The sequence below is a fragment of the Procambarus clarkii genome, chromosome 74 (genome assembly GCF_040958095.1).
Source record: "Procambarus clarkii isolate CNS0578487 chromosome 74, FALCON_Pclarkii_2.0, whole genome shotgun sequence".
NCBI lineage: Eukaryota > Metazoa > Arthropoda > Malacostraca > Decapoda > Cambaridae > Procambarus > Procambarus clarkii.
The window spans coordinates 15,634,130-15,649,884 of NC_091223.1; the positions used below are offsets into that span (position 1 = coordinate 15,634,130).

Below are 15,755 nucleotides of genomic sequence, written 5' to 3' on the forward strand. Positions count from 1 at the left end.
CTTCAGCAGTGGTGCATTCTTTAATTGAAAAGGAGAGTACAAGAAATAAAGCAACAGGCTCACTTGTTGAGCATTACAACAGATAGCAAATTGTACTTAAACAGTTAGAGAAGACATGATTTCTTTGCAGCCCTTGTCAAAATGTTATGAACCATCAGTTCGTGTCTGGCTCTTTAACAGTTATTCATGCCTCCATCCTTGCCTGTTGGCAGGGTTGTTGGTCTTCTGTTGCTGGTAATAAACTGCGTACTCTTAAGAGTAGTGTGCCCTCATGGCCTTCCTCTTGCCACTGTAACCGGCAGTGGGAAACGGTTCTGGCAAGGTTGCGTATTGGCCATGCACGCTTAACTCGTGGTCACTTAATGGAGCTCTGCCCTCCTCCCTATTGTCCACATTGCATTGTCCCTCTTATGGTCGTGCATATCCTTGTTGAATGTCCTGACTTTCAGGACGAGCGTGTGTCTTGCTTTCCGACTGTCCTTCGCGATCACTTGTCCCTCTGTACAATTCTTGCTGAATCGGATACTTTTGATATCATTCGCCCCATGCGTTTCTGTTCTCGTATTGGCATCCTTGGTGATATTTAGCGCCCTCTGATTAATCCACACATTTGATGGTGCTACAGAGCCTTCCCGGTTTGGTGCCTTCTTTTGATAATTACTAACTCTAATTCTGTTTACCAAGTCAACAAAATATCTTAGTCATTTAAGACTAAGGTAGGTTTGGTAAGGGCTCAAGTCCCTCATTCACTTACTTATCTGCAGCTACCTGCAGTGTCCATTAACCTCTGTATAGCCATAGTCGGCTCACAGCTTGAAGGTCCCAGGTTCAATTCCTTTGGCAGGACACAAGTATTTGGGGAACATTTCCTTTCACCTGATGCTTCTGTTCATCTTGAGGTACCCAAAAGTTAAGACAACTTTTTGGTGGGTTACATCCTGGGGAATATGTAACATCTACAGGGACCCTGATGAGTTTGTCCTCTACTATGGAAAACTAAACCATAGCCAAGGATTTCCAGTCTTGTTTTCTCAGAATGTGCAGATTTTTAAAAGGGAAACCTTGAAAATCTTCCACCACATTTGGTTGATGGTGAGAGTGGAGGTTGGCACAGTTTTCTCCTTCCATTGAGCCAGTGGATGGAAGAAAACACTTCTTTCAGAAGTGGATGGAAGTTTCTCTAACACTGCCAACCAGCAGTGCTAGTGTTTCTTTAACACCAACATTCCATATGGCTGTTTTAATGTCAATATCTCTTGTAAAATTCTTACGGTTTCCTTCCAAATCAGGGATAACTCTTGCAAGTCCTTGGTAAAAATGTTAATGTTTTGAATGATGCCTTGGTCCATGGGACAGATCTTGGAAGTGGTATTTTGAGGGGGAACGTGAACAACAGGTAATATTGCCACTTGCTAGCTCACAATCTTCTGGATGAGAGGGTCATGGTTTCCATAAATAACATCACTTTACTGTCTTGTAGCAGGCCAGCTGTTGTCTCCTTCACCTTGAAGTACAAAATTTGATAAAAAAAAAAATAGCTTTGGCAGTATGTTGGGTGAAAGTTGTTGGGTCATCAGCCACCTAAGAAAGTTGTTTTCAAATTGGATTTAAAAATATCAGTTTTCAGGAAGACACGTGTGATTGGAAAGATGTGGTATTCAGCCCAGCCTCCTGTTTTGGTAGTACATATAGTAATGATGAGGACCATAGTACAGTACATATACCGATGTTCAACACAATTGGAAACTAGAAATGGGTACTGTTGAATTTGGACAAACTGTAACGATTTTCTATTTGTTGCAAAGACAAACTGAACTAACGTAACCTAACCTTCCTAATACACGCTATCCGAGGCCTAATATAGTACACGTGTGCTATTTAAGTTTGTTTATACATTCTAATTTTTGGACTATAAAGTGAATAGTACAAAATTCTACTATCTAATTGCTTAGTACATAAATGTTTGTACTTTGGTGCCCAGTTACAAAAAGTATATCTAAACAGGAGCAATGTGCTCAGCCAGGTAGTTTTATCACCCATCGATGAAAGTTACCAGTATAAAGTGTGTATTATTATACCTACCTACCTTCCTTTCATTGCTATTAAGCAACATTTGTTGAGTAATATATCTGTAATGAGCATAAATCCAAAATCCACATAGGTGAGCACCAGTACATCCATCAGTCGCCTAAATATTCAGTGACTTGTACAGTATAATGAAAACCACTGAGTAATAAGATGTGATATTACTGTACATAAATGGTGGCAATGTTTCTTAATTTTCATTGGCATTTACATTTTTTTCCTGAAGGGGGTGGGATAGGGAAGCGAAGGGACAACTCCCATTGTGTCCGAGAACTGGAATCATCCATCCCAATGATCAGTGGTTCATTCTTTGGAAACCACAGAACATTCAGAGCTGATACTTGTATAGAAGGTACCATGGTGTCAGTATGCTGTGGTGGGATTTTCAATACATTTGTAGAAACCTCTGGTGACGTAGCAACAATGCTTGGACCACATCATTTTTTACCATGACTGTATATCTTATCATATATATTCTAAAGTAAAAAGGCTATACTTCTGCCTAAAACTGGGAAAAAAAAAATACATTTTCCTAAAAATTTTGAAAGGGGCATGAACACTGTTGTATCATGAAACCCAAATTTATATTTATTTCAAGCCGTTGCTTTTATGATTAATATTACATCATACTATTATACTGTATTTGAAGTTGGTAAAATTTTTTGGAGTTTTGTTTTTATCCAAAATTGTAGGTATTTTTTTTTTTCTTTGATGCCTGAGGTCTGGTGACCTTAACCTTGCTAACTTTATACTTTTGTTTAGCCTTGTGTAATAAAACAAGTGAACTTCGAAATAGTTTTTTGGCTGCTGCTTGACCACCAACAGTAGGAGCAGGAATGAGAAAAATGAAGTTAAAATGAAAGTGTTTAATCTCCTGGACCACCTCCCTCGATACTCACTTTTGAATGATGTTAATACAAGTGTGAAGTTGTATAAATAACCAGCCTTTCACTGATATTATTTCTGCTTCTGCTTGTACCACTGTTGCTTCCTCGACCTTAATGGCTTTGGACTTGATTCCTTCCCTAGCTTTACTACTTCTTAATTTGTCTGAACAAAAAATGTAAAAGGCTTTAATTGTATTGTTCATAATAGAACGGGATGCATCTCTCCCTTCCTAATAAATTCTAAAATTTTCATTATATTGGTATCGCATTTTCCTTCTCGGGTTGATTGTTTATAGGGACACCTCATGACAGATTTCCTCTATTTGGAGGTGACATTTTAAAGGGTGCTTAATTTTGTTGGTAAATTTGGAGGTTTAAGGAGAACTCGCACGTAAATGTGTCTGCAAATTTCGGAACAATGGGGACCACTAGTCCTTGGAGTACTTGTCCTGACTAGAGGAACATAAGAACCACCTTGGGTCGCATCTCAAGATGGCCAACCCATTCAACTATGCCCCCGTATTCACAAATTCAGGAATATAGTGGCATACAGCTATATTCACATTTTTCATCACAGCATGTTTTCTTGCTTTGCTGGAAAAAAAAAGTTAAATTAATGGGTAGTGTGCAAATGTAGTGTCAGCCACTGTAATAACAATTAAATTACAATAATGGGATGTAGAAATGTTCAATCAAAATTGAAAAAAGCAGTGTGGTAGTCATATACAATTTAATAAAAAGATAGATTTAAATCAAGGTTACAGAAGGGGCTTGCAAATAGTGTTTATTTTCAAATATATTTTTAGGAACAGCACATTCTTACATCATCTTAAATCTGACTGGAAACATGTAAAAACTGTTGTCCATTAAAGTGATCAACTTAATGTGATTGTTCTAAATCTCTAGAGGTGCTGTGTGTTTTTTGTCTTTTTGAAGAACCTAGTAGATAATTTGTCAAGATGATAAAAAGCAAACCATTTTTAGTTATTTTAATACTTTTTGAAAAGAATATGAAGTAGGGCAGGTGTTTAACTAAAAGAAGTGTATATGGCACTGACTAGATGATTAACGCTTATGATTCAGAAAAACAAATCTGTCAAGTATAACTTTCCAAGGAAAATGGTATCACGCTCCTTTCATGTAAAGATGCCATACATACATATATATTGCAAAGAGGAAGTTAATTTTGTGATGTTCTTGGGCCAATCTATGAAAGGGATGCATTACAGAATCTTATTGGTGTAGGAGAGGAGTTGAAAGCAATATTTGATTAATTTTAATGGACATACAGCATGCATGATATTGACAATGAAAGGAAACCTGTGGAAAAGAAATGCATAATTGTATTCTTCCATATATGTCAGTGAAATATGGCTATAGTTAGGTAGATAAATAAAAATGTTAGTCAAAATGTCAAAGAAATGCCAAAGTAATTTTCTTTGACAAAATTAGTCAAAATCAAAGAAGTTTATGGCATAAGCAAGTGGTGAGTAATGTGATAGTAAAGGTGTAGGGTAGTAAAGGTAATATGTAGAGAGAGAGAGACTTAGATGGGTTAGATGTCTGGAGAGAGTGGCAGATTGTGAAGTTGTTTTGAAAATGTCCTGATATTAGGTTCTGGTTATTAGCATGTAGACATGTGCCAAGACACGTGTTAGCATGTGTTAAGTAAACAACCAGCATCGTAGGAAGGGAAATAAAAAAATTGCATAAATAAAATGTACAGTATTCACTAAGAGTCCAGAACATGTAAAGGGGGGTATAGAACAGGATAGTGTAGATAGGATTGCTTTGAATTTTTGTCATAGCTGTCCCTATTAGAGGGAAGTTAGTTCCTAGAAGGGAACACGATCTTGGTGATGTTTTCCTTGTAATGTCTTTCTTTGTGGAGATTCTCACACTGCTGCTCAGAAAACACAGGTCTGCAGTTGTTCCTTCGGTTCATTTTTAATAATACGGTATTTTTGCGACATCTCGATAGGAAGTAAATTTCACTTGATATGATGAGAGCATTGAGGGAAGACGTTGATCCCTAGCTAACTTTACATCTCCTTGGCAAGGTTGTAAGCTGGTGGGTAATAATTGGGCACATCTGCATGACACACTGTCCAACCACACCAAGTGTGATGCATGCATGTTATTTTCTTGATGGCTTTATGAAGGAAAGTGGATTGTGCAATGAAATAAATAGCCACAGAATGTCATGGAGTGGTAATGACTACACTTGTGAAAAAATCGAGAAAATAGGGCCAAAGAGTGTATATTGGGTTTGGAAAAGATTGAGCAAGGACTATAAATGTCATGGTCAGGAAAAGTGTGGATCACAATGGTTGGCAAGTTGAAAGAAAGTGCACCAGGATAGTTTGGCTGTGTTATAACCAGTTGGTGATAAACTGGTGAAAAGAGTGTACAGCATTTGAGGATAGGATGAAAAAAAATGCATGTAATGGTCATAATGAATGTATGGGAGAGTGGTGATTGAGTACTACTAGCACGAAAGATGTAGGGAACAAGGCTGGGTGGCAGCAGTTTGTGGAGTGTGTGTTTGATGTGTTTATTATTGTGACATGCAAGCACTGTATATCTAGTCTTATAAAGTGTGGGGCTGCTATATGATTCTTGAAATGGGATGGTGTTTATTAGGTGATGCTATATAGTGTGTAATCTATGATGAATAGGCATTTGTTGGGCTTGAATATAAATTTCTTCATTGGTGGCTTTACATTCTGTTAATATGAGGATATATGGCCACCAGTCAAGCAATCAGAGATGGTAATGCTTATGGTGATCGATGATGATTTAGTTACGAGTGCTTTGTCAAAATATTAGTGTGTGTGTTTTAACTGATGGTTCAAAACTGGGTTTAACAATGTGTTCAGGATATCAGGAAGATCTGGCTCAGTATTTCATAGTAATGCTATTTGAAATTCAAGTTTCATTAATAGGATGCACCAGGGGCATCCTTACCACCAGGCACCACTGTAAACAAAAAATACATGATCTTATTAATGTGAGTGTAGACACAGTATAGATATTATATATTCAGCACCTCTTCACCTGGCTGGTATGGCCCCATTGGTGCCAGAAGAGGACTCATTAAGGTTTATAATTAAATTAAAGTATCCTAGTATAGTGCATTGGTTTTGTAGCATATGATCATGGCACAATAATTCTTGGGCCTTCCCTTATAGCACAATGGTCTACATCCTTTACTTGCAAACAAGGGTCCTGGGCTCAATCCCTGAGCAGGAAAGAAACAGTTGGGTATGTTTCCTTTCACCTGATGCCTCGTGACATGCCCATAAAATAGTTACATGGGAATTGAAATTGAAATAAGTTTATTGAGGTAAAATACACACAAAGGAATGAGGTAGCTCAAGCTATTCTCACCCCGTTCAGTACATCGTGTTAATACATATACTGTATATAAACACATCACAAACAATAAATATTACCAAACATTCTGTGAGTTAAACATCTACATTTCTTCCTTTACACAAGTAGTATGGTACCAGACGTACACAAATACTTTCATGACCTAGGTATACTGTATAGACAATTTGTAAGAGACATGCAGATAATTCAACAAAAAATTAGTCTTGGTGCAAAATTCTTATATCTCTCAAGAATATCATCAACCTTTCCGTTGCATGGGAATTAGGCAGTTGTTTTGTTCCTTCCTGGGAAAGGTCAGTTGTTGATCTTTGGGAATATCAGTAGGCCTAAATACAGGCTTCTAGTTCCTGACATTATGCATTAACCATTGATTTGGAGTTTGGGTACAGTATTGTCTTCACAAACCCCCCTTTCAATTAAGCACAAGTAACAGGCATTATCTGACTGAATTGACTAGAGTACTGTCTAATTTGATAGCTTCCTTTTTTAGCTATTTTGTGTTGATTGTGATCTTTCCCTTTTTACATATCTTGATTAGCACACAATGACTTCTCAAATTTGTAAGAATTTTCATCAATCTAGCCCAAAATATTGTTTTAATTGTTTTGGCATTTATTTAGTAAAATTAAATTTTATTTTCCATTCTTCCATGCATGACATTTTATTGGCTATTTTTTATACTAAAATTCCACAATTCTTATCAGACTAGAATTAGCGCTAGATATAATAAAGTGTTAAATAATGCAGGTGCCTTGACTGATTGCTACGATGAGCTGGGAACAAGGTATCAGCTACCTGTTTATTGCTTGTCCTACCCACTCAACATCCTTCAACGATCACCTGATAAAGACGGTGAAAATGAAGCAGGCAAGTTACTTTTTAATTTTGACATAATTAAAAATGCACATATGTGGATTTTAAGTGTAAATTACTACTGTAGCACTATACAGTTTTGTGTATGTTATGTTTTGAAGTCTAGAAATGGCCGTTAACCCTTAAACAGCTTGGCAAATAAGTCCTACATCATGGTGTGCATGACAAAATATAGTTCACAAAACTAATGTAAGGAAAAGCATTTTTTGGCAGTCCGGACACAGTATATAATTATAGATAGCAATTGGAGCCGTTTAAGGGTTAATTGAATAAAAAGTTAGCTTTTTGATTAACGATTCAGAAATGAATCTACCTTCATGTACTGTATTAGTTATAAATGATACACAGTACAGTGGGTTTCCACTTGAGTGGAGCTATTGCTTTCAAACCCTTCTGGTGCATCCAATCATTATTATTTCTGGGCGTGTATATTCTGCCACTTGCTGAGATGGGATTTGCTGTCCATTACATTGGCACTTTATCATGCAGGGTAACATGGCACCTCCCACAGGGACTATTGCATTTGTGAAGGGTCATATCAGAATTCTAGGACGTCACTAAAACAACCTGAAAACTCGAAATTTATATATGAACCATGCTAAGAGTGTGTACTTGCCAGTAGTAGGTGGTGCTGAATTGCCTAACCACTAATCTTGGCTAACAAACTTCAATCTACCACCATCAAGTGGCATAATATACCCTGAACTCTCAAATACACCCTGACTGCATTTCCTGTCAGTTGGTGGGCATTTTGATCCCATGTCTAGTGCTTATTTTGTTGCCCAGTGGTTTCCACCAGTTAAGTAGTGTACATCAGCAACTTAGCTTGAAGTTAGGTACTGTACACTGGATGCATCTGGTGATTTAGTCAGTCGAGTGCTCATGGTTGTGCGTGTTCCATTCATCAGTTTCTCTGACTTGAGATTTTTTAACTCTGGATCTTGGTTTGTTCTGTTAGGGGCCAGGTTCCTAGGAACTTTTCTGGGTCTGATCCTAAATGGCTCGCTAATCTATTTTCTGTTCCTTTGAGTTTGGTCAATAGTAGTACTGTGCTTATCTAGTACAAGCATTGACTACTGTAAAAGAAACAGTAGTCAATGTCTCCATTGGTCCTGGTCTCCATTTGTTTACCGAACTGATACTTTTACCAGTGGCTCTGTAGCACTTTCATACAACCTTGCAGAGACGATAATCGCTGTAGTGCCGGTGCCATGTTCTCCCGAGTGACTGAAGGGGATACTTTTTCAGTTGACCACTGTACCTTGGAGAACAGCAGGAAACCCTGCTTAGAAATAAACTTATAACCTATCATTTAGCAACAATTAATGTTATATATATTGTAATGTAGTTAATTGAACTTTGTATTTTTTCAAATTTTTCACTCGTGTTCGAGTTAAATGGTTTTTTTTGCTCATTTTATGCACACATTAACGAAAGCAGTTGTTGAATATTATGGTCTTACAATATGTTATGTATACCGATATTGCATATAAATCTATTCCTGGCACATCTCAAATTGTCTTGCAATGCAGTCCTACAAAATAGTCACACAGATGGGAAGCACCAAATTGTTATTTGATGATAATCACAGGCTTCTAGTACACATTGCATAATAAGCAATTACAATATTAATGATATCCTAGAACTATGAAAAAATGATGCTTATTCTATTACTTCATACAGGTGTGTTATAACCATTTTACATTATTTGCATAAAAATGATGTAAAAGGGAATAACTGAAATCGGCAAATGACTAAAAGCGCATTGACCCAGGAATTAATGTGTGATAACCTACTTGTAAGGATTAAATACTCGTGTTTAGCACACTTGCTCCTGGTTAGTGCCCAGTGCTAACTTATTTCATGTGAAGATGTTTGTAAATTGTTGCTGTTTAGCATAGAACAAAAAATAGTTTGAATAAATATTTGACTTACTTTAATGGTACTGTACTATAGGAAAATGGGGATGCTTAGAACAATATTACATTTGTGTGGCCATTTGTCATGTATTTTATGTTTTTGGAGTTCAAGTGCTTGCAAAGGATTGCTCTGTTGAATGGTACAAAAAAGGTGCCTACAAATATATAGATTTTTCACTTGCCACAATGTGAGTGTGAGCATGGGGGTGTGAGAATTGTTGATGCTGCACATTGTAGCCACAGAACATGCAAACATACAAGTGTTAGAATTTTTTTTTTAGAATTATCCTCCCAAAAATGTATTTTCTTCATGAAAAAATATCTATGACAGTATTAGCAAAAAAAAAAAAAAAAAAAAAAAAAAACGGAGGTAGGTGTTCATGGGGGGGGGGGGGGGGAAGGAATGTCCCTTGGTCTATAAAATGTACAAGCATTAAAATATCCTGGTGCATAAGGTAATACAGTACTGTATAGTATACTATATTCACCATGATACCATACCAAAGCAATTTCAAAGAAAATTAATGATTACATGAAGCCTTATGAAGCCATGTGCATTAAACATTTATAACAAGTTATGAATGAGGATTATTTATAACGTCCAGAAAGAGGCATTTCATTACTTTCAACATTGGGTCTTTCATTGTAGAACAATTGAGAATTTTTCTTAACCAAGAATATTTTCAAAGATGTAAGTGCAAAATCTCTATTAGGCATTCTTACGTGTACACTTGTGTACTTCAAACCCTCCTCCTCGCTGAAATTGTCTTCACATTTTGCTCTATTATTTTGTGCTTTTGGTTAGATGTGTGTAAAAATGTTTGTTTTTATATAAATAATGGGCTGCCTTACATCGGCAGGCTTTCTACAGTTTGTTCAGTTATATTCTTAAAATTTTGTTCAAATCCTACTTTCTCCTTCCCTATCTTATACCGTTCTTTTACATGTACTTGTTCTGGAGCCAACCACTGGTATCAGTGCATGTTCCTGCCCAGCTTTTTTGGAATGCTTTATACTTGATCATTATTTATCCATTTAGTTTTCAGTCCTTAATGTTTAATTGTTTAAAAGGCTTTTATTATCATGTACTTAGGTTAATAAGTCTGCATTGCTATATCCGCCTAGTTGTATGCTCGCCTAGGAGTGCTTGCAGTTGAGCTTCGGCTCTTTGTTCCCACCTCGCGCCTGTCAGTCAACTAGTGTACAGATTTCTGAGCCTACTGGGCTCTTATCATATCTGCATTAGAAACTGTGTATGAAATCTACCTTCACCACATCACTGCCTAGTGCATTCCATTTGTTAACTACTTGGACACTGAAAAAATTCTTTCTAATGTGTGTGTGTAGCTCATTTGGGTACTCAGCTTCCACCTGTGTCTCCTTCATGTTCCACCATGCTAAATAGTTTGCCTTTGTCCACCCTGTCGGTTCCTTTGAGAATTTTGTAGGTAGTGATCATGGCTGTCCCCCTTACTCTTCTGTCTTCCAGGTACGTGAGGTTTAGCTCTTGTAGTCTTTTTTCGTAGCTCATTCCTCTATGTTCTGGGACTAGCCTGGTGGCATACCTCCGAATCTTCTCTAACTTTGTCTTGTGTTTATCAATGAAATGTCTATCAACTTGTGCGTGTTCTTGGCTGCTATTAAAGAATCGTAATTTGTTATAAATAAGGTTAAATTTAAACACAGTATTGTCCTTTTGTTTTTGTAAACTAAAAGATTGAGGAAAAGGTAAGGTAATTATGAGGAGAAAGTGTTAAGTCAGTATGAGTTTATAGCACTATGATAACTATCAATAATTAGCCAAGTGTAGTTGCAGGATGAGAGCTACATGTTTTATCCCGTTTTTCGGGATAACAGTTTCCCGTTTTCCCAGTACTCTTTGTATTCACTCATTGCTTGAGAAAGCGTCAACTCAGGAAGCAGCGAGGGCGTCGCTCTACCAATCAATCCAAGTGGTTAGATGATTAAATGATTAAGAGCATTAGTGTAATTTAACCCTTCTCAGGAATAGCAAGTTATAAGTTTGACTTGTGACCATTCATGTTAGCATTAACGTATAATAATGTAAAAGATGCAATTTTTCTAACAGTGTATTATAGCCACTCTGCACTATTCATTGATTGTGTACGTTAGTTCCGTAATACTGTACTGTTCTCAAAGTGAAACAGAAATGTTTGTCTATTCCTCTATCAGAAGTCCAATAACATTGACTAGCCTATTTACTTAAATCGTGGCTATTAATACATTTTATATTTTTGTGAAATCTTCCAAGTCGGCGTCCTTAACCCATACATTATCATTTTAAATTTATAACTAACCTTTTATTATTAATAGTTTGAAATAATGAAAGTGTAATTGTATGGACAGTATTACATTTTATATAATGTTTAGTTCCCTTAAATCATGAATAATTTGAGGTATAATATTTGTTGCGTGTGTTTACGTGTGTATAATATATACAGTATCCCCATTTATAAACTATTGTTATTGTCTAGAAAAATAAGGGTGAATTTTAGTTACCAGAAGTATCATACTGATTAGTTTGAAGCTTGCTTGTCAAGTAATGCATAATCAGGGCTTGACTTTGTGATACAGTAAATACCTTTATTTTGTCAGCTTGCAATTTGTTTTTCCAGCGTCAAATTTCTTCAAAACTTCTGACTGGTTTTCTCTCCTCTAGCATATCTTGCTTATTTCAACCTGCAATTTCAACTTTTATTTCAACCTCACACGTATCAGTACATATAATGTGTGTACTGATACATGTGAGGCAGATGTGTGTATCACTGTACACATACCTTGCATTTACATATTTCATTTAAATCAGTCCAAGTCTTGTAGTTGCACTTCACTAATATATATCACTAGCAATGTTATGCATAAATATCACTTATTTGCTGTCAGTAGGGGTTATGAAGAGGGAGAGTCTTTAAAATAGGCACTAATGCTTAGTGTAATGCAACACTCCCTGCACCATAGTGCTTATCATCAATTTGCATTTCTGTTCCCTATGTTCTGTTGTGATCTGGCTTGCTTTGCACCGAGTGGCAGGTAGTGTAGTGTAGTGTCATAAACAAACCTCATTGCTTGTGTCAGGTAGATAGTTTCTCACGGTTGTGTTGGCCTTGGGTCCATCAGGCATATAAGACATTACTTAAGTGTGTTTTGCCAATACTGTAACAGAGAAACAGTTGTTGCATGTGTAGTCTATTAAAAAAAAAATCCCATCTAGTATGAGGCATACTCCTACTTCGATATACATAAAACAGCCCCATGTTAATTTCAAGAAGGTTTGTAAGGATGCAAAAACTTAAAATTTTGATTTTATTGCATTTTATAGTTTTTGCAGTGAAGGGAAAGGTGGAGGGGGGGGGAGGACAGGCAGTGTTCTCACATCGATATGAGCATGCACCGGTTGTGCATAGTCCCCTCAATTACCTGGTAGGAGTGGTATTTGGACACAGCTGTGGGTACAAGTAGGAGGCGGCCTGGTCGACGACCGGGCCGCGGGGACGCTAAGCCCCGGAAGCACCTCAAGGTAACAAAGGGAAAGAGCCAAGAAGACTTACTAATAAAAGTAACGTGTGAATGCCGATGAGGAATGTATGAGGATAGTAAAGTTTACATCTGATGATCATCTTACTATGAAACAAATGATGAGTGACAGCTTGTAGAAAAGTCAAGGAGGGTCATTATTTCCTCCCTCTCTGCCTTGTGGCTAGGTTGTTCAATGGGACAAGTATTGGTAGGTAAATTATTACCGTTATTATTTCGATTTCATACTGTGTATGAATGGGTGTTTCGTGTGTGGTCTCTGGTGACATTATTTATCAGATTTAATGATATTTAAGGGAGAACTCTGAGGTAACCCAAAGATATTGTTTTCTTAAAGTTAACGTTACTAGGCTTGTGCCATCTGTGGTAATATATATGAATACTGAGTTTCAGAGCTAATGATGAATTTGCAGTTTGATTTGCTCCTGTATTTAGGGGGACACATTGTGGCTTTTCACTGACTACAAAGTAAGCTTAGAGCCCTGTAGAGCTGGCAGAGTAACACATACAGGTGGGCTTAGGATCCTGTGTAATTACCTAAGTGTAGTTACAGGATGAGAGCTACGCTCGTGGTGTCCCGTCTTCCCAGCACTCTGTCATATAACGCTTTGAAACTACTGACGGTCTTGGCCTCCACCACCACCTCACCTAACTTGTTCCAACCGTCTACCACTCTGTTTGCGAAAGTGAATTTTCTTATATTTCTTTGGCATCTGTGTTTAGCTAGTTTATATCTATGACGTGTGATCCAGTTTTGGTGGGGACGTTAAGTGGACAGTTTCCAGAGAGCACTATTTTGTTAAATGATACGAGATTCGGGATGATTATTTTCATTTGCATTTTCTGTTTATTAAATGTCTCTTTATTGTACTGCTGTGTTTAAGTACCCAGTTTCAATTCTTTTAACTGTTTTCCCAAATGAGTTGAGCTGAATGTTCAATTCTATTTGCTGATGACACAACCTTCATTTTCTTCAGTCCTAACCCCTATGATTTTAAATGACACATTGAATACTTAACTAAAAAATCCATCTTTGGCTAACTGATAACAAACTTACCCTTAACATTGATAAAATTGTATAATTCTTCTATACTTTGGTAATACTGTACAGTAAATTGACTGATCAAATTAACCTAAGAATTAACAATATCCAAGTTAGTAACAGAGTAGATAAATTTCTTGGTGTTTTTATTGGCATCAAGTTGGATTTCCAGTAACATACTAAATGTGGCCAAAAAAAATTCTAAAACAGTTGGCATTCTTTCTAAAATTGGATACAATGTACAGTACCTTGCCCTGCCTTGGTAATGCTTTATTACTCGCTGATCTATCCTCATCTCTCCTATGGTATATGCCTGGGGTTCTACTACCCAAAACCTTGCCCTGCCTTGGTAATGCTTTATTACTCGCTCATCTATCCTCATCTCTCCTATGGTATATGCCTGGGGTTCTACTACCCAAAACTATCTTCCACCTCTAATGCTTTATTACTCGCTGATCTATCCTTATCTCTCCTATGGTATATGCCTGGGGTTCTACTACCCAAAACTATCTTCCACCTCTAATGCTTTATTACTCGCTGATCTATCCTTATCTCTCCTATGGTATATGCCTGGGGTTCTACTACCCAAAACTATCTTCCACCTCTAATTACTCAATACAAATCACTAATTGGAACAATAACAAAACTGAGTGCCAGCCAACACTTGGCTCCCTTACTTAACTCTTTGAACACGTTAAAATGAAGTCGCTACACACCCTCTCAAGTGTTCTCTATATATGAAGACCTGAGAAAACATGTAAGCCCCATTTACATGTGGGAATTACAAATCTTACGCAATACATTCAAATTGCCTCGTCTGTGTCCCACAGTTTACGGATAATTAGCATGATTAACCCAAGCACGCGATGGAATGGTTAAATCAAACACTTTGTTCCATTTTTCTTTAAAATATTTCTATTATTCATCAGTGGGAATTCTATAGTAGGCCATGTTTTTGTTAATCTCGTTCTCACTCTTCTGATTGATAGGTTGGTGTCTAGCTGCATATTGACCACAGTACAGTATTTGGTAATGTTGCATATTTCAGTTGGTAAAATATGTACAGTACACTCTAATTCCTAACCATTGAATTAAATTTTCTGCTTTCATTACTAAATTTAATTATAATACAATATACTAAATGTGCTTTTGTGAGCGATAATAAAAACTGACAATTGTTTTGCTTTTCAGAAGCAAGCGTGGAAGGAGAAGAGACTGTTCTTAAAGTGCGACTGTCCACTACCAGTAAAGATGTGAAGCTGACTGTACGCTCAACAGATTCCATTGCCACATCAAAAAGAAAACTTGATGTATGTTTAAGTTGTTTTATAAGCTTTTTTTTTTTTTATCACTATAGCATGTTCTTTTTGGGGAGAGGGGGGAAGGGGGTGAAAAGATTAGTCAATACATTTATGCTTACTGTGATAACTTTTATTTCCTTATGTTATGATTTATTGTTCCCTCTTTGCTTAAATCTTTGTGATTTTCCTACATAAATTTTTTGCATTGCTTCACTATTCACTGAAACAAGCAACAGGAACCTAATGAAGAAACTCCAACACAAATTGTTTCCTACAGACGTGGTTTTTCACGGGAGTTTTTCTCTGTATGCACATCAGTAGCCCTTGCCTCTACATCCAAGAGAAACCATCCAATGTTTTGTAAATCTTCTCACAGAAATGAGATCACAATCTTTAACCCTTAGGCCGCAATTATCATCTATTGATGATCCTTGGGTACTTTTTATTCACACCAGGAAATCAACCTAATTTAGGGTGCACAATTAGAAGGATGTGTGACTTCAACTAGGGATGCTCTCCCTAATTATCCACAAGATGTGCAACACAACCAGGGATGTTTTAAAGTACCGCATAAGATTTAAAACGCCTGTGGGTACACTGGACTTGCATCAACTTCTTCAGGCCTTCAGTAAAGGCACCATCTTGGGAAAAAAATGTGAGCACCCCTCCACCCACCCCACCCCTCCACTCTCAGTAC

At 37.0% G+C, this 15,755-nt stretch overlaps 1 protein-coding gene across 3 annotated transcripts in view; it reads left to right on the forward strand.

Annotated features, from left to right (window-relative positions):
- Positions 1-15,755, forward strand: part of LOC123767361 (ubiquitin domain-containing protein 2) — a 50,086-nt gene that overhangs the window by 17,393 nt on the left and 16,938 nt on the right. For all 3 annotated transcript variants that reach the window (XM_069312992.1, XM_045757007.2, XM_045757008.2), the window contains 2 exons: positions 7,116-7,235; positions 14,949-15,067. In XM_069312992.1, coding sequence (XP_069169093.1) covers positions 7,116-7,235; positions 14,949-15,067 — 239 coding nt within the window. The remainder of the gene's footprint in view (positions 1-7,115; positions 7,236-14,948; positions 15,068-15,755) is intronic.